This window comes from Plectropomus leopardus, chromosome 9 (genome assembly GCF_026936395.1).
Source record: "Plectropomus leopardus strain MGB_pleo_1.0 chromosome 9, ASM2693639v1, whole genome shotgun sequence".
NCBI lineage: Eukaryota > Metazoa > Chordata > Actinopteri > Perciformes > Serranidae > Plectropomus > Plectropomus leopardus.
The window spans coordinates 36,839,976-36,866,809 of record NC_142184.1 but is presented as its reverse complement, the minus strand read 5'-3'; the positions used below and the strand labels follow the sequence as shown (position 1 = coordinate 36,866,809).

General features: G+C 40.3%; 1 protein-coding gene and 1 long non-coding RNA gene across 2 annotated transcripts; one reads left to right on the top strand and one right to left on the bottom strand.

Annotated features, from left to right (window-relative positions):
• Window positions 1-691: 691 nt before the first annotated feature.
• LOC148188792 (uncharacterized) lies at window positions 692-25,710 on the bottom strand. The gene is made up of 8 exons (XM_088081495.1): window positions 25,568-25,710; window positions 21,286-22,429; window positions 16,424-16,558; window positions 9,618-9,792; window positions 9,078-9,176; window positions 7,689-7,780; window positions 6,216-6,356; window positions 692-1,325 (listed from the first exon to the last, which is right to left on the bottom strand). The coding sequence occupies exons 1-8, from the start codon at window positions 25,708-25,710 to the stop codon at window positions 1,005-1,007; spliced, it is 2,250 nt and encodes a 749-aa protein (XP_087937621.1). The 3' UTR covers window positions 692-1,004.
• LOC148188793 (uncharacterized) lies at window positions 1,179-9,912 on the top strand. Its single transcript, XR_015777351.1, has 2 exons — window positions 1,179-1,336; window positions 9,539-9,912. It is a non-coding gene; the product is annotated as an uncharacterized LOC148188793 (long non-coding RNA).
• Window positions 25,711-26,834: the final 1,124 nt, after the last annotated feature.

Below are 26,834 nucleotides of genomic sequence, written 5' to 3'. Positions count from 1 at the left end.
TCAGCCTCGGACACAGACACATTGAGGTAAACTTTAGCTCTGGTATGACAACATCTGGGGGGCATTTCTCTCTGGTTCCACTGTTTTAGGCGCAAGAAAGTCTTTATCAGGCAGGTAAGATGTTTTTTGTTTTTCTCCTAAACCTAACCACATGTTTTTTTTGCCAAACCTAAGATAGTAAACCTAACAACATAGTTGTTATATTTACTAAGTTTATTTTGAAATGTGAGGGTATCTAGTGGGCATCTTATTTTGATATAATGGGCCACTGCCAAGTGTTGGTATTTGACAAGTTGGGAGAATGTGTTGCTCATGCACATGCAGCAGTTACAAAGCGACATGATCATTCATTTGGAGTGGTGTTTGTGTACACCTAATGAATTTAAGTCCAATAATAACTCTCTTTTAGCTCAATTTTTGGTCGCCACCAACAATAAAACGGTAAGAATGAACCAAGACAGAGCAAGTACTGGGATGGACAGCTAAACAGTGAGCTAAAGCTCCACAAACACAAGAGGAGGATTCACTTATTTTCTAGGTTCGTCACTAACAAAGACATCTTTCTCATTGTCAACACAATTTTATTTAAAGCATTGTTTCTACATATATAGATTATAGCTGCTGTAAGAAAAGGTTTAGCCTAAAGCAATTAAGTAAGAATAAATGAAACATCCTGCAAAAGTTCTAGTTTTATCAAATTAGGAACAAAAGGGAGGAAAGTAAACTTTATTTATTTTACTTCACATTGAAGAAACAGTACTTCCAAGTGACAGAAGGAAACAGAATACAAATATATATATATATATATATGTATAGCTGTATATGCACACAGAGAAAAAGAATCACTACTGTTACAAAAACAGTAAAGTAATTAGATCAGCAAAACATCATGTGTCTCGCAGTTATTTTAAAAACAAACTATTTTTTACAACTCAAATGTTTCACAATTCAAAAGTAAATAAGCAAAATAATTATACTATCCCTTCACTGTTACAGTTATCACTTCATTCAGCAGTTATTACACTATCTAGTACAAACTGATCTCTTTCTCCTAGGTTGGTTGTTTGGCTGATTGGAGCCATGCAGGAGGTCAGGTTTGTGTTGCTGCTCAGCTGGCTGGTCAGGGGGCTCTCATCAGCTCCCTCAAGCACCCCAGTCATGGAGCCCACAGTCCCATAGCTGCCTCCGTGAGTCTCCATCTGAGCTGCCACGCTCAGACCAGGCTTATTTGTCCGAGGTCGCAGTGATGTATGGTTCAACACTGAGGAGGGAAGGGACACTGGGGTGGTGGCGTTCTCACTGAGGCTCTGCACTGTCACTGATGACTGGCACACAGGTATGTATGTAAGGCACATTCATCAAATATACACAGGTAGAGATGACACTGAATGATTTTTTCCCACAATTTCATAAATCCGTCTATCAAAAACACAAGACATGCTACATTTTGCTGCTAGCAAACTTATTTAGAAGCAGACCAAAATCCTGCCATGTGTTACTGAGTGGAGCCATCCAAACAGATCTAACCACAGGGAATTCAGAATGAAAGTAAGCTTAGAGGCTTAATGGAATGGCAAAGAAGAGTCTCTGGTCAATGACAAAAGATTGTTTTATCAATGAAAATGGCCCTCACAGTCTCAACGGTTGCAGGCCAGCTGGCTTTATTGGCTATTGGGCTGGTTTCGTTTGGCCATTTAACTGGTTAAGTCACACACACCTGGCAACCTGGTGATTGCTACACATTAGTGTAGGCTTAAAATGGCATTAAATTCAGGTGGATATGTATGTCTATAGTGATTGGTTGGGAGAAACTCAAATCCACATACACCAAACTATCCAGCACAGTGGACAAAATGCTGGACTGTAGATATTAGAGGAGTGTAATGAGTTGACAATTCTGTCTGTAAACTTAAGTGCTGATCAGTGCACTGGCTCCTCCTGGACCATTGGCCGTTCTTGGACGTCTCTCATTATCTGACCACACACAAATGCTGTATCTGTATATTGATTTTGAATGTTGGAAAAAGGGAGAACTGGTATTGGCCAATAATATGACTAGAAGTATTGGAATTAAGAGAAAGAAGGTTAAATGAGTGCATCCCTACTAAGCACCTGCCTGACATAGTTGTTAACCCAACCCATACTTGGATTCAATAAGATTTCCTAGCATGTGAGCATGTGCATCAGGGCTAACCTACAGGCTTTGGCTGTGATCAGCAGAAATAGATGGATCAAGGGGATTGAAAAGTGAAATGGTTTAGTGGCCTGATGACGCTTGGTTGCCAACTTTCAACACATAAGAACTTTCGGTTTTTGCACAAAATTCTGCTTCATACTTATAAGCTCTGCTGGGATGGTCTCTTTTATTGTGACAATGTAAAAGTTCACTTTCAATAACAGGGCTCTCTGGTCGCATCCAAACAGCATGTGTGAATTTAATACCAGACATGTTCTAAACACAAGAAATATAGATGAATCTTACAAAAACTGAGAATTTACAGAATTACATAGATATGTAAAAGTAACATATTTATATTGATATCTTAAATAAAACAGAGAAGGGAAAGTGGACCAAAGTATTCACAGAAACTGAACAACATGCTGTATAACACAGGATAAATTAAGGGAGAAATGAAGAAAACCAAAACTAAATTAAAACTGCAAGCAGGGATGAACGGGCCTTTGCACCCCATGCAAGTCGGGGTTACTTGCGTGACTCCCACTGTCCCAATCATTAATTTTAGTTAAAGTCGGAAAACACATGCAGAGAGTTTGAACCACTGAGTGAGATATTTAACACAATGTAGTATTATCCTATGACCACTAGGTGGTGCTGGAGAATGCAAAATCTAAGTCATCCTACTCTACATAATTTGTAGACCAACGCATGTTAATTCCATGTAAATCAAATGATAATTGTGTTACAACGTATACTTCCTGTTGCCAGTAGGTGGTGCATTGAGTATCATGGTTAACTGACATGTTGATGTGTTCAGGGCTGCAATCTGATCACACCTGTAAAAAATTTAGGGCTAATCAGTTAATGCAACCTGAAGTTAGAGCAGCTTCCTGTTTGGTGGCGAATACTGCATTGCCACGGCAACAGCGTTCATTAAAAACATATGATCTTCACAAGGAGGCATCATGGAGGTCTTTAAGCAGCTTTTGTTACCAAGTTTGAGCTGAATGTGGTCAATCTGTAAGGGGATGCACCTAAAATATAAATCATGTAACTTCCTGTTTCCAGTAGGTGGCAGTATGCCAATAAGTCAAATGAGCCAAGCAGATGTGATCAGGTCAGAACTCTCATCAAGCATGAGGAATTTGGAGCAGATTGGACAATGTCTGACTGAGTTACTACAACTTCCTGTTTCATGGAGAAACATCGTAGTTGAAAACATAGCCACACCCACATGGTGTGAGAAAACATCTAAAACTGAATAGTTTTCGATGTCCAAGGATCTTTTATTTTCAGTGAAATTCGGAACAAGCAGGCAGAGAGTTTCGATCCTTCAGTAAGATATTTTATATGCAGTAATACTTCCTGTGGCCACTAGGTGGCGCTAGAGACCAGACAAAATGTACGTCATCTTGGTCTACATCATCTGTAGATCAAACTGTGTAAATGTCATGTAAATCAAAGTATAGTTGTGTTAAGAGGCTAACTTCCTTTTTCCAGTTGGTGGCGCTGTGATTATCAAACTTATTTGACATCTTGATGTGTTCAGGGCTGCACCTTGATCACACCTGTAAAATCTGGGGCCAATCGGTTGCAAAGTGAAGTTACAGCAACTTCCTGTTTGGCGGCGGAAACTATGTAGTCATGGCAATGATGTTCATGAAAAAGCACTGAAATCACAAGGAGGCATCATCAAGCTCTCAACACTTTTCTTACCAAGATTGAGCTCAATATGGTCAACCTGCACATAAAAATATTAATCATATAACTCCCTGTCTCCAGTAGGTGGCGCTTTGATGATTACTCAATTGAGCCATGCAGATGTGTTTTGGGGAGATCGGATAATGTTTGTTTGAGTTACAACAACTTCCTGTTTCATGGCAAAACATCAAAATTGGAAACCAAGCCACGCCCACATAGTGTGACGAAAAACATTTTTTTAAATCAGTTTTTATGTCACATGTCTTAAGGTATCACTGACCACATTTGAAGTCAATTGCGTGAAATCTGTAGGAGATATACATCAAGGAAGAACACGTGATTTTCATGCCATTTCCTGTTGCCAGTAGGTGGCGCTATAAGAAATGATTAGAGTTATCATGTAGATGCGTTCAGGATGGGACAGTCATCAAACGTGATGTTTGGTACAGATTGAACCATGTCCCTCAGAGTTATTAACTACTTCCTGTTTACTTTCTGGTTCATGGCAAGACATGGAAATGTTGGCCCAATAACAGCCACAGGGTGTGACGAAAACTCACGATTTTAATAACCTTTGATGTCCGACTCCTTCCGAGAAGATTTTTTAATTTTGAAAGTCAATCGGATGAAATCTGTGGCAGAAGATGTAAAAAACATGACCTCTGAAAATGGCCAAAAATGTGAAAAATTGCAACTTTAAATCAAAATGGCTGACCTCCTATTGGATTTGCCTTATGGGTCCAAGAGACTTTTTTGTTTGTCTTGGGGTGTTACATGTGCCTACCAATTTTGGTTAATGTATGTGAAAGCAGAGGTGGGGGCTGTTTCACACAAATGTAATCAGGGGCGCTCCTGACCATTTTTTAAAATTTGCACCTACTCTTAAAATATCATTTTTTTTCACCAGACCTGATAAAGCTGCAATGTTTCATGAGTTTTTGAGTATGATAAAGCCCCTAAAAAGGCAAATCATTTATAGGAAGAAGAAGAAGAAGAAGAAGAAGAAGAAAAATTAAAGCTGCAAGCAGCGATGAACACGCCCTCGCACCCCCACGCAACTCAAGGCTACTGTAGGGACTCTGAGTGATGCAATCCTCCATTTTTTCTTACTGTAAAACTTTGCATTTCTTGTGCCAATAGGTGGCGCTCTCATTATCACTTAAAATTATCATATAGATGTGTTGAAGGTGGGACTCCTATCAAACATGTGAAGTTTGGGTCATAGTGGACCATTTACAGCAGAGTTACACTGCACTTCGTGTTTACTTCCTGGTTCATGGCAGAACATACATATTAGATGTCTCATACAGATCACACGGTGTGATGAAAACTCAAGATTTGAATAACTTTTGTTGTCAAAGGTCTTATAAAGGTAGCCATAACATTTGAAGTCAATCTGATGAAAACTCTAGTTCTCGAGATTACAACCCCTGAAAATGGCCCAAAATACACCAAAATTACAACTTCAAATCAAAATGGCTGACTTCCTGTTGGTTTTACGGTATGGCCCCAAGAAACTTTTTTGTAGGTACTGGGGTGTTGCACAGGCCTCCAAAGTTTCACAGCTCTAGGTAAAATGTGCTGCACACCGTTCAGGGCTCTGGCGTTAATAATAACAATTCCTTCAGTTTCAAAAGGGTCCTCGCACCGTTCGGTGCTCTGGCCCTAATAAGAATTCCTTCAGTTTCAAGAGGGTCCTTGCACTGTTCAGTGCTTAGGCCCTAATAATAATAATAACAATAATAATAATAATAATAATAATTCCCTAAGTTTCACGAGAGTCCTCGCACTGTTCGTTGCTCGGGCCCTAATAATTCCAAGGATTTCAAGAGGGTCCACGCACCATTCGGTGCTCAGGCCCTAATAATAATTCCTTCAGTTTCAAGAGGGTCATCGCACCCTTCGGGGCTCTGGCCTTAATAATAACAATTACTTCAGTTTCAAGAGGGTCCTCACACTGGTTGGTGCTCAGGCCCTAATAATTCCTTCTGTTTCAAGAGGGTCCTCATACCATTCAGTGCTTGGGCCCTAATAATAATAATTCCTTCAGTTTCAATAGAGTCCTCGCACCAATTTGATGCCTGGGCCTTAATAATTCCTTGGATTTCAATAGGGTCCTCGCCCTAATTCAGTGCTCGGGCCTTAAAAAGGTTTTGTCTACATAAGGAATAACCCAAACAGGCATGCAGTGGGATATTTGAAGCACAGAAAGCAAACAAAGACTGAAATTCTAAAATATGGAGACAAACTGCTGCAGGACAGTGATAAAGGTTTGAATGGACAACATGGCACCCCTAATGTTAAACTAATGGAAAACTGAATCAGTTCAACTCACATTGCCCACAGAGATGACACTGCCGGCCAATGCCTTCTTCTTTTTACCCATGTTGGGATTCCAGTGGCAAACCAGACTGTCATTCTGCACACTGTAGTTCTTATGGCCAACCAACCAGTAGGTGTTCATTTTGCCTTTACCCTGGCAGGAGAAGCAAAGACATGAGAGAGGGACAGTGACTCTTTGGTGTGATGGCCTACCCTTCAAAGAGATCACTGTTCATGAGAACTCAAAGGCCATGTTCACCCAAATTACAAAACCTACCAATGGCACTATAAATGGTAAATAGACTGTACTTGTATAGCACTTTTCTAGTCTTTTTGACCACTCAAAGCACTTTCACACTACACTGTCACATTCACCCATTCACACTTACATTCACTCGCTGGGGGCTGAGGCTACCGTACAAGGTGCCTCCTACTACTCAGTAATCATTCACACGCACTCACAATCCGATGATGTGGCATCGGGAGCAATTTGCCCGAGGATACTTCGAGATGTTGCCTGGAGCAGCCGGGGATTAAACCACCTTCCGATTAGAGGAGGACCATACATAACATAAATAATATCCATACGCAACATAAAACCCAAACTAGAGTTACCACATCTTGGTTGTTTGCCTCCACAAACCTGTGGCAGTCCAGAGGATCAGTGTCAGATTAGTGTCACCAACCACATAAAAAAGTGTTTTTGCAGAACATTATGATATAACCGTTAAAATGGCCTTTGACCTTCTGGAAGTGTCAGTACTTCATTATATTCTATTAAACATGTTGTGAACTTTTGTCATAATTAGCATATGAATTACTGAATTATGGTCAAAACATGTTTTAGGAGGTAACAGTGACCTTGACCTTTGAATTTCAATAATTAAACTCTAATCAGTTCATTCTTGAGTCCATGTGGACCATTATGTTGAATTTGAGGAAATTTCCTCAGTGCCTTCGTGAGATAGCATGTTTACGAAATGAAATGGACGCAAGCTCCTTCAAAGTAGACATTTGTGCCAAATTTGGAGAAATTCTGTCAAGGTGTTCTTGAAGTATTGGGTTAATGAGAATGAGAAAGACAAGGTCACAGTTACCTTGACTTTTGACATCTTACCTTCAAATTCTGATCAGTTCATCCTTGAACACAACTGGATGTTTGTGCCAAATTTGAAGAAATTCTCTCAAGGTGTTTTTTAGATATCAAAAGTAACAAGGTCATGTTGACCTTGACTTTTGACCTTTAACCACCAAAGTCTAATCAGTTTTATTGTCATGGTGGAGGAACAAAAAGTTATACTTAAGAGTAGACAGTACTTGGACTGTCAGAGAAGGTATATTTATGTTGATTTCATGAAATAATGGGCAAACCAGGATGAGCAAAGTTTATATAAATCTTTGAAATTACATTAGAAACATAAATGGCCTCTTGGATGGTTTGACTGCCTCAGTACTCCACAGAAAATTCATTTCATATTTACCTTACCTTCACCTCAATCTCTCCACGAAGCTGCAGCTCATAGGCGTTGTCTTTGATCAGAGCCAAGTAGGTTTCTGAACTGGTGTGGATTCTCTGAGCTGACACACAGATGATAGTATATACTGTAAGACACAACCGAGGGTGGGCGAAAGTCTAGCAAAGCATGCATTTAAGCATGATACAAATTTATATTTTAGTTTTTCAGGATTAATTTTTCAAGGTCCAATGTCACCCCCAGGAACCTTTTTGGATACAACCATGGGAGATGCTTGAAGCAACATTATGTAGCTATTTAGTTCTGTGTACTTTGGTGCCCACCTAAGGTCTCCCAATGAATCACCACTGTGGTAAAACACATAGTGCTGTTATGCCTCCCACTCATAGAAAATGTGCATTTTTTAAAGACATTTTTTGGGGGCTTTTAAATGCAGCAAAGGGTCAAGGCCAGAATCGAGCCTGCGGCCGCTGCGGTGAGGTTAACCTCTGTATATGGGGGACTGCTCTTATCAATGCACCACCAGGTGCCCCAGAAAAATGTGCATTTGTTGACAAGCTGAGGGATGCAGAGCAAAGACGGAACCATTTCAACTGACAAGATACAGTGACATTACTGAACTTTGCGCAAGTATCACTCTGCCGGTGTCTGTAGCCCATTGTATGCAAACTGTGTACATGAGGCGCATGGGGAATTCATGTTAACTGTTCCCATGATTGTAGGCTGTGGCTAAATGGCTACATTGGAGAGGAACATTCATTCCATGCTAACTGAGATAGGTTTGTAAGGTTCCAAACTTATAAGGCTTATTTGAAAATTGACATGGATGGAGACAATTTTTCGGTGTTAGATGGATTTTTAAAAATAATTGGTAGGCAAGTCTGAGACCTTATTTGGGTAACATGACTATCAGCACCCAAAAAAGCTGCTAAACATGAACAACGATGATACCGATAACGATACAGCCTAACAGTTTGCAACCCGAACTGACTGGCACCTTTTTTAGATGAAGGCTGGTGTGTGACGAAGTGTTGTAAAGCTGTACACACTTCTAATGAGAAAACCACAGCCAAGTAGTGTTGAAAGCAGGTGACCAGGGCACTCTATGGCAGTGGGATAGAACACCTTTGTCCCTGTTAAAAGCTAGTGTGCTATTAGTTTGACTTTGAAACTGCTATTTTCAAGGTGGAAAAGCTATATAATGTTGCTTTAAGTCTGAAGAGGTGAAACTTCAGCAAGTTGCAGTTTACAGAACATCTAAGACCAACATGTTTGGGCTTGTGGCTTTCATCAGGTTCATTGCCTGACATTTTCAAGTCCTGCAAATACAGACTTGAATATGAAGCCACACATGTGCACAGATGCAGATGTTGGTGTGTTGTGTGTCTGAGTACACGTACGCAGGCTGGTCGACTCCATTCTGGAGGCGGTGTTGACAGTATCTCCAAACAGACAGTATCTTGGCATCTTGTAGCCCACTATACCTGCCACACATGGACCTGTAGAACAAGGACAAGCAGAGCTATGCTTCACTCTCCTGCAAGTATCCCACCATTCAACAGGCCTGGAGAAAAGGAACTGCATGCTGACTATTATTTTAATATGAAAAACTTGCCATTAAAAATCAGAAGATGGATAGTTTCGCTACTTGATTATGATTGGCTGAAGCCATTGCATAATACTCTATAAATACACAGCTGTGACCTCATTACAACAATTTTAATTTTAATAAGTTGATTTTAGAGTGAAGACATTACTTAAGTTAACTGTCACATTACCTAAGTTAACTGTAAATGACCTGCTGAATGATAGTTATAGCCAACTCCTCCTTTGAAACTTTTATGTTTGCCTGTTCTTTCAGTTGTGCTGCACTGCCCAGCCTGCCCTGCTGACCTCTGATGACCTCACACAGTACAGACCTGACCTGCAGATTGTCTCACCTGTGTGGATGCCGGCTCGGAGCTGTAGCCTCTGGTTGGGCATGTGAGGGATGGAGACCTGTCTGACAGCTGCTACCAGATCCAGAGCCATCTTTGCAATCTCATCAGCATGTTTATCCCCATTCCTCTCAGGCAGACCGCTCACCACCATATATGCATCCCCTATAGTCTCCACCTGATGTGATAGTTTCAAATTTTCAACATAAATACAACTGTAGGGTCCAAATGAATGAAGCACAAGCTGGAAACTCTAACCACTCTTGTATCCACTTGAAATAAATACACCGAAACACTCGATTGAGTGTTGACTGTTTACTTCAACTTTGCAGGTGATACAGACGGTCCACCAACATAAAAATATTCCACATAAAAATAAAAAAAGAGACTAAATTAAAAGAAGTCAAGAGCTATTAGGAGGTCAAAAAACGTTTTGCTCCACTCTCCACTCTGTCTGACTGTCTTACAATATCTCGTCTTTGATCTCACGAGAAGGTCAAAACAAAAACAAAAAATACAATGCAAACTACTCCAAACAAAACAGTTATAATAAGACCTCATTGTTTTATCCATATACATTTTTATCATGTTTATTTCCATATGGTGTCCAAAATTAGTCCTTAATGTAAACATAAAACAAAATACATTCACCTGTAAATACTTTTAAATTGACCCCTACATTACCAGCCCCTAATTGTTATCAATGTCTTTGAAACAATTACTCAAAATATTAACTTAAAGGAAGCAAATGAGGAATACACTTAAAACAACTAATCAATTGTCCTCAGATTCTTGAAGAAGGCATAGCTTTGTTATAGGATGACAAAGCTCACTGGCCCTGGTCTTGACCTTCACTTGATGAACAAGACTGTTCTTGTCAGGAAAAGTCTCTAAAATTCTTCCAGTTGGCTATGAATTTCTGGGTGACGTATCATCAACGACCAGCACAACATCACCAACACAGAAGTTTCTTTCAGATGTGGCCCATCGCTAACGTTTCTGGAGCTGTGTGAGGTATTCTTTGCACCAACGTTTCCAAAAAATGTTAGCAAGGTACTGAACTTGCCTCCATCTGCGTTTGGCATACTGCTCGTCCTTACTGAAGACTCTTGGTGGTAGCTCAGGCTTGACCTTGAGTAACAGAGAGTGGTTGGGCATTAATGCCTCAAAATCACTGAGGACTGTAGATGCTTTTCCTTTACTTCCTTCTTTACTCCTGTTCGCATTGGTCACGTGATCACAGCCTTTCACGTGATCACAGCCTGGTGAAGGTCTGGTAGTATATATATAATACTGTGAGGCGCTGTAGAATAAGACGATTTTAACAACCTGAAAAGCTACTTAAAGGAGAAACCCAAAATATCGTGATACTATGCTGTATCGTTTTTTTTCCTTACCCCTTACCTCTAATTTACACTATATACAAACTTAATTGGTAATTTCATTGAAATCAAGATCTTTTTTGCAAGATAGACCTAATACAGCAAATAAAAAAAACTTAGCCAGACATAAGAGACGATCACAGATGTTATAAGTATTAGCATTAAAGGTTACATTATATTAACGCAAAATCTTCCACAGGTGTTTGCCTGGTTTGAGATTTGGTGACTGTACAGGCCAAACCTTATTATTGACATCATTTACATACTCATGAAATTATTCAGTTGTCTACTGTTTATGACAGCCTCAGCTTCGCACAGCAAGGTGTGGAGATCATCTTCATTCAATAACTGTTCCTTCACTGTAAGGTTCAGAATTTTTCTCACCGAGCAAATTAGCAGCTCCCAACTTCCTCCGTGGTGAGAACCTGCAGGAGGATTGAAGTGCCCCTAGACACCCTTCTGCTGCAAGTCTTTTGTGATCTTGCTTGTGTTCCTTTCTGTGATTGATTTCTTCCAACTCATTGTCAGACCAAAAGTTGGTTCCGTTATCTGAGTACATCTCTTTGACTTGTCCTCTTCTTGCAAGGAATCTTCTAATTGCGTTTAAGCATGCATCAGCGTCAAGTGAAGATGCAGTTTCTAGATGCACAGCTCGTATGGCAAGACAAGTAGATGACGTTAGTGTGTGTATTTCTTCAGTCAGCAGACCGGTGACATACCACACCTCTTTACATGCCCTCTTCCTCTTTTCACCAGAAATTGGCTGAAGTAGTCCACGCCAACTCTTGTGAATGGAGGATCGTCGGGGAGGACCCTGCATTTTGGCAGATCGCCATGAGTTGCTTGCCAACCGTTCCATGTAGCTTTCTACAGGCGATGCATCTGGACAAGATCTTTCTGATGGCTCTGTTAGCTCCAGGGATCCAGAATCATTCACATAGCGTAGCCAACATATGATTCCTGCCAGTGTGAGCTGTAATCTCATGACTGTGTCTCAACACAAGTTCTGTAATGTGAGAGTCTTTCGGCAAGATGACTTGCTGCTTGGAATCCTCTGGAATAGCCGCTCAGTATAACCTTCCTCCAACTCTCATGACTTCGTCTTGAAGTACAGGATTTAACTTGTGGAGTGGGCTGCTTTTCTTCACCATCTTATTTTCTTTAAGCATTAACAAGTCCTCTTGGAATCCTTGTTTCTGACTGTACTTCACAATTTCTATTTCTTTTTTCTTTTTTTTAATTTTCACAACTTAAGTGTGGTCTGTATTCTCCATTTGTTGTATTTGGTTCCTTTCTCTTTGCTCTCAGATCCTTAAGCAAGTCTTTCAGTTTTAGAAACCAGGCGAAAGCACATTTCAGCTCTGTCCAGGATGAGTAGTGAGTCATCAACTGGTCCACTCCATCTTTGGTTTCTTGCGCCTGAGTGACATGGGCTTGAACTGTTCTCTTGATCTCTGGGTCATCATCGTCCAGCATTCCAGGATCTGGGCTCTTGGGCCACAGGTCTTGTGCACAGAGCAAGAAACCTGGTCCTGAAAGCCAACCATTGCATTTCAAGAATGCCTCTTCAGTCTGTCCTCTTGAGACGTGATCTGTGGGAATTAGAGTTGTATTGATGTATTTCCAGTGTGAAGTCTGAGAATGCGCCAAGATTTTCAAGACTCTATTAGCAACAAAAGTCTTAAATCTTGTGCTTTCACTGTTTAAGTATTTAAGCACAACGTGCCTAAATCCCCCTTCGTCCAACATACTTCTCACATCAGCACAAAGAGCAATTGCTGTGTCCTCATCTGTAACTGACTTCAGGCAGTCATCGCCATAGAAATTTTTCTTGACTGTCTGGGCAGTGTCTTGACCAAATTCATGTTCGAAATCTGTCACACATTTCTGCAGTGCAAATGTTGCAACACTTGATGACAATGTTGCTCCAAAGATGTGTACCAACATCTTATGCTTGACAAGCTCTTGCTCACAATCCCCCCCAGGCCACCAGAGAAATCTGAGGAGGTCTGTGTCTTCGTCACTGACTCGGACCTGGTGAAACATGGCCTCCGCGTCGGCAAGGTATGCCACAGTCTCTTGTCACAACCTCATGAGGACCCCCACTAGCGAGCTTGTTAGGTCAGGTCCTTGCATTAGCTGTTCGTTCAGTGATGTTCCCTGAAAGGTCGGTGTTTGACTGGATGTCTGACCCTGTGGTGAGGTAGATACCATATTCGTCCTTCTGTTGACTCACATGTAGAACTATCAAGCTTCACTGCATGGTCCTTAGTAAGAATGCTATCCATGAATGCAACATATTCTGTATGAAACTTGACATCTCTGGAGAATCTTTTCTTAAAGTCAGTGCACGTTGCTCTGCGACTGATCTGTTGTTTGGGGACACCATTTAAATAAACTGGTGATCATCCTTTGACATTTCAACATCCTCACTTTGTCCAGCATCAGGAAAGTCCTGCTTGAATTGCAGTTGCCACAGCTCATCCAGCTTTGCTACTGAGATTCTGTTAGCAGTGACTTCTGTCAGTAGACTTCTTTCCATTGCATTGCATCCACCTCTGAGTGGTCCATTTATTGTGCTACCTAAAACTGTCCTGACAGCGTACGGTCCATTGTCCACACTGCTGATAACCTGTAGTGTTTCCATCGCCTTGGGAATGTTTGCTCCTATAAGTAACCCAACTCCAGCTTGAATGGTGTGGAGTTTAACCTGCTTTAAGTGGGGCCAACCGTCAAAATCCTCTTGGCAAAAGATATTGTCTTTGGTGCATTTTTGTGAGAACACCTCTGAAAGCTGGATGTGGCTAAATGGCTACATTGTCACCATCCAGGCTACTGATTTCCAGCCCAGCCACAATACCAGTGTTCAAAACAGATTCTTTTCCCATTGTTCTCAGCAAGATGCTTGTGTTGTGTCCATCCATGCCAAGCTTGTCTATAAGTGACTCTGTAGCAAACGTAGCTGTGCTACCAGGGTCCAAGAAGGCATACGAGTCACTACTTCGGTTCCCTTTTGTGCCTTGACACACACTGGAATGATCAAAAGAACACAGTCACTTTTACCAGCCTCAGTGACACCAACAGTTTCAGTCACTTGTATGAGGGCACTGGGTACTGTTTTTTGTTCACAATTTTCTTTCATTGTTTCCCCTCTTGAATCCTTAGTGTTCATGTGCAGCAGGGTTGGATGCAGATGTGAGCATTCTTGACACTGAACTTTGTCCTTGCAGTTGCTACTCATGTGACCGTGTTTTAAACATCCAAAACACAAGCCTTTGCTTCTCAAGAAGTCAATCTTTTCTTTGTGTGGTTAGCTTTTGAGTTTTCTACAGACTACGAGCCTGTGTTGCTCTCCTTTGCAATAACGTCAGAGGGTGCTGTTTGCATCCACTGGTACTTTAGGTGCTTTCTGTGTTGCTTATTTGTCGTTGTCCATCTTTATTTTGTTTTCTTCTTGTGGGGAAACAACTGTTGTGAATACTTTCTTTGGTTTGAATGTATCTGTATGTTGTGATTTAGGTTTTTGTTGAACTGTCTCTTGTGCTTGAAGCAGTTTGACTTATGTTTCCATAGAGTGGGTGCAGCACATACTTAACTTGCCGGTTGACGAAGTCAACAAAGTCTTTGAACTTCACTCTTTTGTTTGTTTTTTCTTGCACATCCCAGGCATACTTCCTCCAAGTTTCTATGAGCTTGTATGGAAGCTTGTTAACCATTGCCTTTATATTAGCTGTGTTGTCCAGGTCTTCCATATATCTAATGTCTGTCATTGCACTGGAGCAGCCTGTGAGAAAACAATGCATATGACTGAAGTGCAGCGCCATCTTCTGGCTTGATTGCTGGCCAATCCAAAGCCTGCTTTGTGTAGGCTTCTGCAATCCTGAAGTCATCACCAAAAAACTCCTTACACATTTGTTTTGCTTTGCTGTAACCTTGTGAAGGTTCCGTGTGGATGCAGCTCTTAACCAACTCATGTGGTGGTCCACTTGTGTACTGTAGCAAAAACTGTAGCCGGTCACGATTGTCACTGGTGCGGCCTTCAACTCCATGTTCAATGTATCTGATAAAGGACTTGTATTCAAGTGGATCACCCTGGAATATTGGAATGGTGAGATCTGGAAGTAATGATGCTTTGTGATTCTTCACGAGATACTCAGTGACACTGGCTTGTTGTGAGGTGGCCTTGCATAAACTATCAAGCACTGGTTTATCATTTGGATTCCACTTTCTGTGCAGGCAAAGCTCTGTAAGGCAATACTGGCTTAGTGTCATGTTTACAGGAGGCAGGTGAGGCATTGCATTGTGGTGGTTGAAAGGTAACCTTTGCCTCTGGCTCACCAACCACGTCATCAGCATCTGTGATGCTCGTGTTATTTTTGTGTATTTACATTTTTGCAAAACTTCCATTTTTGCGTCTGACTCAGCAAGGGCAGCCTCTTTAGCATGCATCTCCTTCCTAGCCTTTATTGCAGCTTCCATTCTTTTTTGTTCAGCTTCAAACTCTGCTTCTCATAGCTTTTCTCAAGCCTCTCTGTATCTTCTCTGTGCAAGCCAGTCTGCTTCTTCCTTTTTCTATTACTAATTTCTCCCTCAATGCAAAAGCCTTTGTCTTAAATGATGCATTTCCATTTTTCTGCCTTTATTCTGACTGAGGAAGAACAGACTCCCATTGCGTGACCCAGACATACCTGTGTGTTTTGATGATGTGGACCTACTATTAGTGGGTGTTATTCTTCTGTCAAACTCTTCAGCCTGCTCAGCATGTTCCATGACCTCTTTCATCTAATCCTCACATTTTCAGAAGAAATCATTTGTTGCTTTATATTTATCCATCAGCTGTTAAATTTGTTTCCCTATGTTGGTCAGCTGGGATAATTTGTGCCTGCATGCCTGTATTTGTCTAGATTTGTGCTCTTTCACAGCCTTCTCAGTCATTTTAACTGTCCGTTTTTCACTGTCTATATCCATGACAAGCGAATTGTTCCACACTCGGCAAAATGGCCAAGCATTGTAGCACAAGCCTTACATGTGAACGCGCATCCGCAGGGCTGACGTCTTTAATTGCTTCAATTAGCGATCCACATCAAAACAAGACACAACCTACGGTTTGATGTCCTTCCAAAGTCCATGTATAATTTACTTTTAATGTTGTCTGTTTCACGTTCCATTAATCCTCATAGAGACAGTTTTTGACTTAAATGTAGGGTCCAAATGAATGAAGCATAAGCTGGATGCTCTAACCACTCTTGTATCAATTTGAAATACATACACCAAAGCGCTCGGTTCCTTCAAAAACTGACTTGACACTCTTAGAAAGAAAGTAAATAAGGCTATTTTTCAAAATGTTTAAGAAGTGTTAATATTGAGAGTGATATTGGATTTAAAGGCAGTGTTTCAGTTCTCTGTGCATGGATGTTTCATTTTTACCTTGTAGACGTCATAGGAGTCAATGCGTGTGTCAAAGCACATGTAGAGGTTGTTGAGCATCTCCACCACTTGCAGAGGAGTGCAGGAGGCAGAGATGGAGGTGAAGCCCACAATGTCTGAGAAAAAAATGGTCACCTGGAGAAAAAATGGAGAGAGGTGACTCAGTGTGCAAAACCGTCTCTTGTGGCACAGGAGGTAGAGCAAGTTGTCCGCTATTCAGAAGATCAGCAGTTTGATTTCTCCAGTCTGAATATCAAAGTGTCAAGGATACTACACCCCAAACTGCTTCTGAAGGCTGTGCCATCAGGACAGCATGTGAATGAGTGTTAGATTAGAACCTAATGAGCAGATTAGTACCTTGTATGGTAGCCTCTACCATCAGTGTATTATTGTGTGTGTGTGTGTGAAAGGGTGAATGTGTACTTTGAGAAGTAGGAAGACTAGAAAGACGCTATACACATGCAAGTCCATTTACCAGAAGTATTGTTACACTGGCCAAAACTCAGCTACATTTTATTATTGCACAGTCTGCCTCTAATGCAGTCTAATAGTAGAAATAACACCTCATGATTGTATGCCTCCACTTAAGTTGCACTTACAGTTTATCCATGTCTGTAAAAACATGGATACTTCACACGCATCCCTCCCCGAGCAGCACAGAAGATCTTTACAGACAGCACAATTTCAGGGTGAATAGACAAGGTTAGTGTCACAGAAATTGTCTCCTTCTGTTCTTTTTCCTCCTGTTCATGAGATATGATGACAAATAAGGACCATAAAAGTGTTTTTGCAGAACATTATGATGGCACAGTGAAGGTGACCTCTGACCTTTTGGATATATATATGTTGTGTTCACAGGTCACAGTGACCTTGGCCTTTGACCTTCAAATTCTAATCAGTTGTTCTGTGACTCTAATTCAACATTTGTGCCAAATTTAAAGAAAATCCTTTAAGGTGTTCTTGAGAATACACGGAAACAAGAATGAGATGGTTGCAAGGTTACATTGACCCTGACCGTTGCCTTTAAAACATTATCAGTTCCTTGTACAATCCAAGCGATATTCTTGAGAATGCCCGCACGATAATGGGACAGATGGACAGGCAGACGGACAACTTGAAAACATAATGCCTCTGGCCACGGTTCTCACTGGTGTAAAGGCATTACAAGAATCCTACTATAAATCCTACCTTCATGAAAACATACCCTGGTACCTCATCATACTGTGATATCGCCCAAGCCTAATTTTCCATGATATCAAAGCCTTTGTGCCTTCATCTTTTTAGTAAAACTCCCTTGTACCCTTGTACAGCCCATATCATCAGTTACATTTGCTGCCCCAGACAAGCAGAATCAGCAAGGTTTTTACTGAACAGCATCTTCTTGTTTTGCGACCGACCCCCCTTCACCGTATCCACCCCTCCCACCCCCATGAAGAGTGCTTTTGGTACAGCTGCCTCAAACCTCTTCAATAAGCCAGACGTAATTTTCACCCGCATAACTTGTTTTATCTCCTGATGAATATGGAACAGGGCAATTATAGGTAATTACGCCAACAATAGCAACAAAGGCAGCAAACACACACATTCAATTCAACATGGTTGCAGATCTTGCAGAGGTAGCCTCCTGGCAGCAGCACACCACAATCCTTACAAGTTGCAACATTATATGGTCTGAATTTGTTCGGTTACACGTTAGAAGTAACTGGGGAGGATCGTGGAGGGGAACAGGTTATTTCCATGTCTGTCTTCAACACTGTTGTCTCTACCTTTTGCCTTGAAGGTTTGCATATGTATTGCAGTTGTTTTTCTTGTTTCTTATTGCATGATAAATTTCCCTCAAGGAATTTTTTCAATTTGATTTTAGTCAATGTTTTAATACCTTGTGGTTTTCATCCCCTTGTTATTCATGGCAAGAAATTCCACAGAAAGGGAGCAGGGAGACAAAGTTGTTTTCCAAGTCACAATAAAGTTTCAACTCCTGGCCATTATATTCAGAGTCAAGTACCAAGTCAAAGCCAACAAGGTGAATATCAAGAGCAACAGGTCCATGTAAAGTTGTTGGTAAACTCCAGACCAACAAGTCCTAGGTCTTGTTTCATATGGAATAAGGCAGATGGCACACTGCATATCATTTTAACAGACTACAGCAAGACAATAAAGTACTGTGAGGCCAGCAGAGAATACCACCAATGGTAACGCTAAAACGTTGAGCCATCTTCTGCAATGAGATTTAAAACCATTTGTTACATAGTTTCTTCACGCAAGGAAAAAAGATGGGAGATGTGGACAATTACTGGACATTACTATGATAATTAAATAGAATAATAGACGCAGCATATTAAACTGTGATACAGATGGTTAGGATGCTCTTGATGAAGCATTCGTAGAAACTCACCAGTATCTGATGAGACATGGACTTTCTTCAGTATCCTTAAAAAGAAGAGATGCTGATAAACCTTTTTTTATTGAAGTTCTGAGGGTCCAAGAGAGGTCCTCAGGGATGAGGAGAAACTTAAAGCTGAAAGCATGTTCAGCCTTTGCCCTCTTCATTTAGATAGGATTATGCATGCAACCTTTGGTCTTCCATAAGTCCACAATGAACTTTTTTATCTTGTTGGAGTTGAGGGCTAAGTAGTCATCAGCATACCACACTGCTAGGTGCTGGACCGCCTTTCTTTAGAAAGACACTGAACTTCATGATGTGCAAATGTCACCATTTTGATCCAAATGTTCTGCTTTGGATCCAACTATTACAATGGTAACTATTACAGTTACTAAGAGTCAGTTCACTTTCCACTTTCTTATAACATAAATTCTAAATGTGTATCTTCGGCACAAGTCATTCCAAAGTTAATGGCTAAAGTCCAAGTAAAGTCTCCAGTCATTGGCATTAAGGTCAGAATCAAATTGAATCAAATCAAGTCTGTTTTGATTTTGTGCAGTCATCACTTCATGAATCCTGTCCAAGGCATGTGACTTAAATCCACAGCTTGGGATGGAGGGAGTGCTTATTAAGAGTAGGAAACAGGTTCTTGTCTTTTTCTGTTGAGGTATATTAAGCTCTACTTTGCAGTCACGCAGTTGCACCATTATGTTCCACAAAAACAAGTATCAAGTAGTGCTATACATTTATTTGTAGAAGAATTTTCAACTACAAGTTATCACTGTGGCAATTATCTTATCCTCTGTCATGATGGACATACGGTACATGTAAGTATTTGACTGCCCATGTAGTGCATTGTTTGATTGGCCTGACCACCAGAGTTTAGTGTTTTGCCCAGGGACACTTAAACCTGTGGGCAGGGGTTGACAATCAAACCTCCAACATTATGATGAGTAGAGAACCTGGTCTACATCCTGAGCCAGAGCCATCCCGTAGCTGCCTAGTGCCTACAGTCAGGTGCACCTTGTGGTTAAGTCAAGTCAAGTCAAGTCATTTTTATTTATAAAGCCCATTATCACAAAACACAGTTTGCCTCAGAGGGCTTTACAGCATACGACATCCCTCTGCCCTTAGACCCTCACATCGCCTAAGGAAAAACTCCTGAGAAAGAACCCTTGAAACGGGGAGGAAAAATGGAAGAAACCTCAGGAAGATGGCAGATGATGAAGAGGGATCCTTTTTTCAGGACTGACAGAAGTGCAATAGATGTCGTAAATAACAACTGAACAACAAATTACAATAATGACAAAAAAGGAAAGAAAAAAGAGAAGGGTAGAGATGGTTACAGTCAAGTGTCTTGTTGAAGGGCACCTCAGTGATGGTAAAGCCAAAAGGCACGCTTTCAGCCCAGATTTACCCTGCTGATCCAGGGATCAAACTAATGACCTTGCTTTCAAAAGGTTTCTTTTCCAAGCAGTTTTGGGTTCCACCTCAGTCCAATTTTTGCCCACACTGCTTGCCTAACATTTGCTCAAAGCACCATGATTCATCATCTGTTCCTAATCATCTCAGGCATATTAGTTTCTCACCGTTTTTACTGATAGGTCCCCAAGCTCTTGTTAATTTTTCACGCTGTTGTAGAAAGAACCAGAGTACATCTTTCACACTTAATCATCCCTACATAATTTCAGTCTGGAAAACAGCCCCTGGGGATCACTGGAAACCTGCAGTGAGAAATGGCCTAATTAGCAAACTAGCTTTGCTATCTTTTGGTCAACTATTAAAACTAGAAATTAAAGATACACAATGAACATGATTCTTCCACTGCCCAATTAATTTGTCATCTTAAATCTGTTTTAAACTGTTTTTGGGAAATAGTTTTGGAGAAATGTGATATTTCCAAAATAGCTTCCTTATTTGCCAAGGCAAAGATAAATGACATGCCAGTAAGTGCAGCCCATTCTCATTGCAAAGTTGTCATGTTCTTCTGCTTTGTCAGTGAACATGGTGAAAGATACTGATGCCAAAAGCCACCTTTCATGGTGGGATGATAAACGGCTTGGCAGCGTCAGTTTGTAACGCAGTTGGATGGGACCATTTGTGAAATTTTGATACGCTGCTGGTTGGGTGAACAGCACCTGCCTGGCCGTATGATACCTCGATAGGCAGCATCAACAAACCCTGGACCCTGGACTTTCACCCGGGAGACCAGCATTCGCTTCCCACATGCATGTAGAGCCAAACCATGATGTTTTTTCCTAAACCTGACCACATGCTTCTGTTGCCTAATCCTTACCACCCATGCCTTTGTAGCCTTATGTGCTTTCGTCAATGTGCTTTTATTGTCTAATTCTAAACACATTCTTTTGCTCTGTAAACAATCTATTATATAATCTATACAAGGTGAATGTCTATTTGAATGGTAGAGTACCACTATGAGAGAGACAGAAATTAATAAACTCTTTGGGATTGTACCAACCTTTTCATAGCTCTCAGCCTCGACATGTTTATGCTGGCGGAGCTGCTTGGCGACTGACTTAGGCAGCATTTGGTGCAGAAGATCCTCGGCCAGCTGCCTCTGGCGCTTCAGGTCTTCTGTCTTTTGTTTCAAGTTCTTGGCGTAGTCCTGTATCCACTCCGTCATCTGCTTAAATGAGAACATCACCACTGGGTAGATGAGGCAGGCTATGGCCATCAGGCAGACTCTCATACTGAGGCCCGAAGACATAGATCGAGACGCCAACCTGAGAGCTGGTACTGCACGATCAAATAAACACTGCTGAATGTTTTTCAGAGCCTGAATTCCAGTATGAGACCCAGGCAGAAGCCCTGTCCCTGCTCCATAGTTTTGCCACAAACTTGTGTCAAAAATAGAAGAATGTTTTACATGCTGGCTTGAGTTTAAGTTGAGGTCTATGTTCTCTAACCAGCAGTCCTTCAGTTGCTCTGTCATAACCCAAGCGAAGCCGAGGTAGCTTAGTACATAAGTCCACTTGTACTGGAAGCCAGAGTGAGTTGCCATGTGGGGGAAGTCCATCAACTGGTGGTTGAGCTCTATGAAGTTCATCAGAAGTCTTGCAGACAATACATCTCTCCAGTTAGAATTCAGTTTGGCTTTGTCTATAGTGTCTTCTACTGTACCCCACATGTCAAGAAGTCTTCCGATGGCCAGAGAGTACGCACAAGTATTATTTTCACTTGTGCCGTTTGTATCCAATGAAGCATTTAGAAATCCTTGAATGCTCCAAATTATCTCCTGGCAAAATCCAGCCAACTCAACGCTACAAGGAAGCCCTTGGCCATTGCTGTGACCTGCCATTTCACTACAAAGATGACCGAACACAGGAAACACAACCTCTGAAAAACTTGCCTCCAATGTCTCATTGCTCATGTCTTTGATGAATAAATGTCTCATCTTTTGAAGCTTATTGACGAGATTCAGGATAGCTAATGTCCTGCATGAAGTAAGCTCCTCATATGCGGCCTCTGTAGTGTGCAGGAGGTCAAAGTTGGCGCGGAGGTCAATTGAAACAGAGCCAAGCAGGGCCAAGAAAGAGAGGATGCAGGCTGTCAGAATCCGACGAACAATGCGACTACTGCCAGACAGGGAAAATATGGAACACCTAGAAGAACAGGAATACAACTGGTGAATTACTGAAGGAGGCACAAAGTGAAAGTTTACCCCCAGAATTAAAAAATACATATTTTACCTCTTACCTGTTGTGTTGTTTATCAGTCTATATTGTTTTGGTGTGAGTTGCTGAGGTTTGGAGACATAAGGTTGTAGATACTGTATGTCTGCCTTGGCTTATGGTGTTCAAAGAACCAAAAAATATACATTTGAAAAAACTCAGCAGAAATTAGTTTTACCAGATATCAAGACACGATTACTAAAGATAATCCACAGACCTTGTGTGAGCAGCTATATGTTGTATATGTCCCCACTGAGCTCAGTGATGCTTGGTGAGCTCAGCCGAGGAGGACATCATTAATGTTTAAATCTCTCACTGTTACATGAAAGAGCCTCTCATCCTTGAGTAGATGCACGCTTTCTTCTGCACTATGAATCGGTTGGTGGGTGTAGTTTGGTAGAAAGAAAATGGTTCCCTACACAAAACTGCTCATAACAAGGTCTGTGGACTATCCTGATTAAAGAGACATTACTGCTGAGTTTTTCAGATGTTTGTGTTGATGTTGATGTTGATACTGAGTGGTTTTTTTTCAAGCCGAGTGCCATATACTTCCATTATATTGGAGAGAAAGCAGACATCTCTGCGGCCAATATCTCTAACACTCAGCAACTCACACCAAAACTATCTAGTTTGAAAAATAGCACTATACAGGTAGGAGGAAAAGTGTGCATTATTGATTTGGGGTTAACTGTCCTTTTAAGGGTTAATAAATCTATAAACAAACTGAAGTACTTCTCACAAAGTATCCTCGTAACGTCTAAATGCGAAACAGCATTTTTTTTGTCAGCTTCACACCTGTCAAACTGCTGCTTTAAGTAGGCATATACGTCTAATGGTTGGTTTAAAAAAAATCGGATAAATACCCTCATTGCCAACATGGAAAATGTGTGTGGGTTACAGTGTTCAGACACTGTCCATCAAGTACTTTGTTTGAAGCATACTGACACCTTAAATTGTAACAGTATGCTTCTCCAAAAAACAAACAAAAAAGCCTTTGTTTCAATCCAGTGTCTCTCTGACACTGTTCAGCTTGTTGCAGACAGGCTCTGCACCCACTTATCTGTGCTCCCCTTTTTTCTCTGACATGACGTTCAGGAGGTTTTTTTCGGGAGGTGAATTATATGCAGTGGTCTCTTCCCCTCTCTCTAAAAAAGCACCAGTGATTTAAGCTAGTAGAAACATAGAATAAAGCATTTTCACTTTAAAAAATCAGGGTTTTTTCGATACTGCTAGTTGCAGATGCACTTCTAACTCTGTTGGCTAATGCGAAATCATGTATATCTTTATATCATGGCTCATTCTAAGGTAACAAAACCAGAATTCACATTTTCAGGATATTACACACTAAAGAAAACATACTCATTATAAAATATTCTATTTTTGCCAAAATATCCCCCTAAATCCTACATGTCGACCTTTAAGGCCAACAGTATAGTGCAGAAAATGTAGGCTAAACCTGTATTTGAAATCAGAAGTATCTACAAGAGAAATTAATTGATACAAGAATTATCTTTATCTATCATTATGCTTTTAAATGACTATATATATATGTGTGTGTGTGTGTGTGTGTGTGTGTGTGTCTGTGCGTGTTTTAGTTGTTGGTTTAATATTGGCCTTTAATGGTAAGGGTTGTGATGCTAAGATAACAAATCCACACCTTTATAAAAACAGATGAGTATTCACTGTTGATAACACCATATATTTAATGTTATTCTATTATATGTTTGATTGGTATGATTTTCTTTCACTATTTCTGAGGTGTTTTCAAAGTAATGTCATGGTACCTGTACTGGTAATACAACTAATTTATTGGTAACACATTGATATATGTTGGTATGCTAACATAAGTAGGGATGTCCCAAATTGGATTGGAAGGATTGGTATTGGGACTGATCAATGCATTTTTTCATTGATCGTGATCAGTTATCTGTTATTGATCTGTTTACATTAATCATCACACAGGTGCCCTAAAGTGAGAGCACAATTTGTGACAGATATTCGGGTTTGATTGTAATGCTGCTAAATCAATAAGTAAAAAACAGATTTTTTACATGTTCATCTTAAGCAGAATTATAAGTGGAATTGAAATTTTTGTTGTTCATTTTGAACGTACTAGTTGTACTATAATGTGTAATAAGCAGAATTGTGACCAATTTTTATTTGTTGTGACTGGGAATGTTCAAGTTCAGCTATTGATTATATTACTCATTTATAGTGTGCTGCACTTTTATTACAGTGCTATACTAAGAGCAATTTTTGACGACATATGTTACTTTGTTATTTTGTTAAAAAATTTAATGCTGCACTAAGTGGGACTAAGGTAAGAGCCATATATTTTTTAAAAAACCCAACTATTTGTAGTTTGTTTACTTTGTTATTTTATAAAATCAAAACCCCTCAGAAACTGTTTGGATGCAAACAATTTTCCTGTATTACATTGTAGAGCTATTAAACTGTCAGCATATGCGCAGTATTGATTTCAATAACTTTTAAGTACTTTGGGTGTGCATTGTGCAGCTTGTCCAGATAAATATAGGTATTAGATCAGGGCTCTGTATTGGCAGATACTCAATATCAAATGACAAGGACTTGATCAGGACATCCTTAATTGTACTTTAGATTTTTTTTTTCTTTCATTTTTACCATTACCAGAAACCATTGGTTTAGTAGAGGCCTGTTTTGTAAATAACTAGGGGTCTTTTCAAACAATAAACGTTGATTTAAAAAAAATATTACCATAGCCCTAAGGGAATAAAAAATGCAAAGAGAAAGAAAGCCGTTGCTTTTTCCTGAGTGAGGACTTTAGGGGAATTATAAAAATAATTTTAAAAAAAAGAATCATTAGTTGCAGCTCTATATGATACATTTGGGAAAAAAATCCTTTTTTAGAAAATCCTATCCTATCCTATATGCCTGCTGTCTTTTTAAAGACAATGAGAAGAGAAGGTGTCATCCATGAGCAGAGTGTCTGTGTCAACCATCACAGCTTCATTATTAAGACAAAGTGAAGCAGCAGACTGGCTGTACTGCAGATAAATTCAACTCCGTGGGAAAGTTTGTGTGTCTCACCTGCACAGCTGGCAGTCGCTATCAGCATCCTGCTGCGCCCTCGGAGCAACCCTCCTCCTCTTGATGAAGCCTCTTTTGAGGGAAGCTGAGGACAAGGTCCCAGATGCGAAACACTCTTTTTTCATCAAGTCCAGTGATGACATGAGACTCGAGCTGCAGGGAGTCACTATCTCAGACGGTGTCTTCATAGGACAGAGTCATGGCAGAGACAGGATCCGTACCGAACTGATGTCCCGTTATTGGAAGTCAGTGGAAGCACCAAGCCTGCAGCAGCGTCTGCTCAACTTCCGGTCACATAGGTGTATTTCAAAATAAACGTTTTAATCGTACTATTAAAATGATGTAAGTGTTTTCTTGTTTTAAAAGTAAAAAGTGACTTTCGCTGATCAGTATCGCTGCAAATAGGTCAAGAAAACGGCTTCTTCAAAGCCTATGGGTATTTAGTAACTATTTTATTTCAACTGACTCTCACTTGTTGACACTTATTGTCTGTCCTATAGAATAACAAGCGGGTTTGAAATCCATTGAAGTGTACCATGTTGATCTCACTTTTGAGGACAGGGTTCCCTCGAATATTATTTGCTGTTTTTGAGGCACCCAACGATGGGGTGTGCTTTTATTTTGACATTGAAATCGTAAGGAGGAAATTGATCGTGCTGCTAACAGATTTTTGTGCCTTTCAGCAATAGGTTCAGTCAAAGGCTCTTAACCATCTTAAATCCCTAGGGACTGTTTTGTGCGTTTTACACGCTTGTTATTGTCATTTAAAAAAAATATTTTAAAAAAAAAAACATATATGGCATACATTTTGGCAAGATTGTGTATTTTTGATTAATCTTGGAATTTCCAGCTCAGCTCCTAAATACACCATGGAAACAATTTTTTTAGATTCAGACTGTTAAGTGCACAAATGCACATTTGAAGCCCATTCAAACTGCAATTTTTGTTTCCACGGCCATCAAAGCATAAAGACATATATTGTACTATTTATGTGCGAACATTTTTCACAGCATACAAAATCTTAATATGGGTTTCGCCATAAATTCACATGACAGCTATGCCTCAGGTAATAGTGTTTTTTGACAGTTTGAAGCTGACTTTCACATTTCTAATAGCATTTATCTAAATGAACAGCATTAAAAAAAAAACAGAAGTGAGTTGGACTACAAGTCAGCGGCCACTGGTATCAGTTCATATATTAATATCTGTGATTTGTATTTTCTAATATCCATAGCATAAAATTCATAATTCCTGTACTGCTCTTATA

Bases quoted from the DNA above. Each gene is read 5' to 3' on its own strand.
- LOC148188792 (XM_088081495.1), bottom strand. From the start codon at position 25,710: ATGTCATCACTGGACTTGATGAAAAAAGAGTGTTTCGCATCTGGGACC. The intron at 22,430-25,567 runs GTGAGACACACA...CTGTTCTTCTAG, and splicing joins AGCGACTGCCAGCTGTGCAG to GTGTTCCATATTTTCCCTGT. The intron at 6,357-7,688 runs GTAAGGTAAATA...TTCTCCTGCCAG, and splicing joins GTGGAGAGATTGAGGTGAAG to GGTAAAGGCAAAATGAACAC.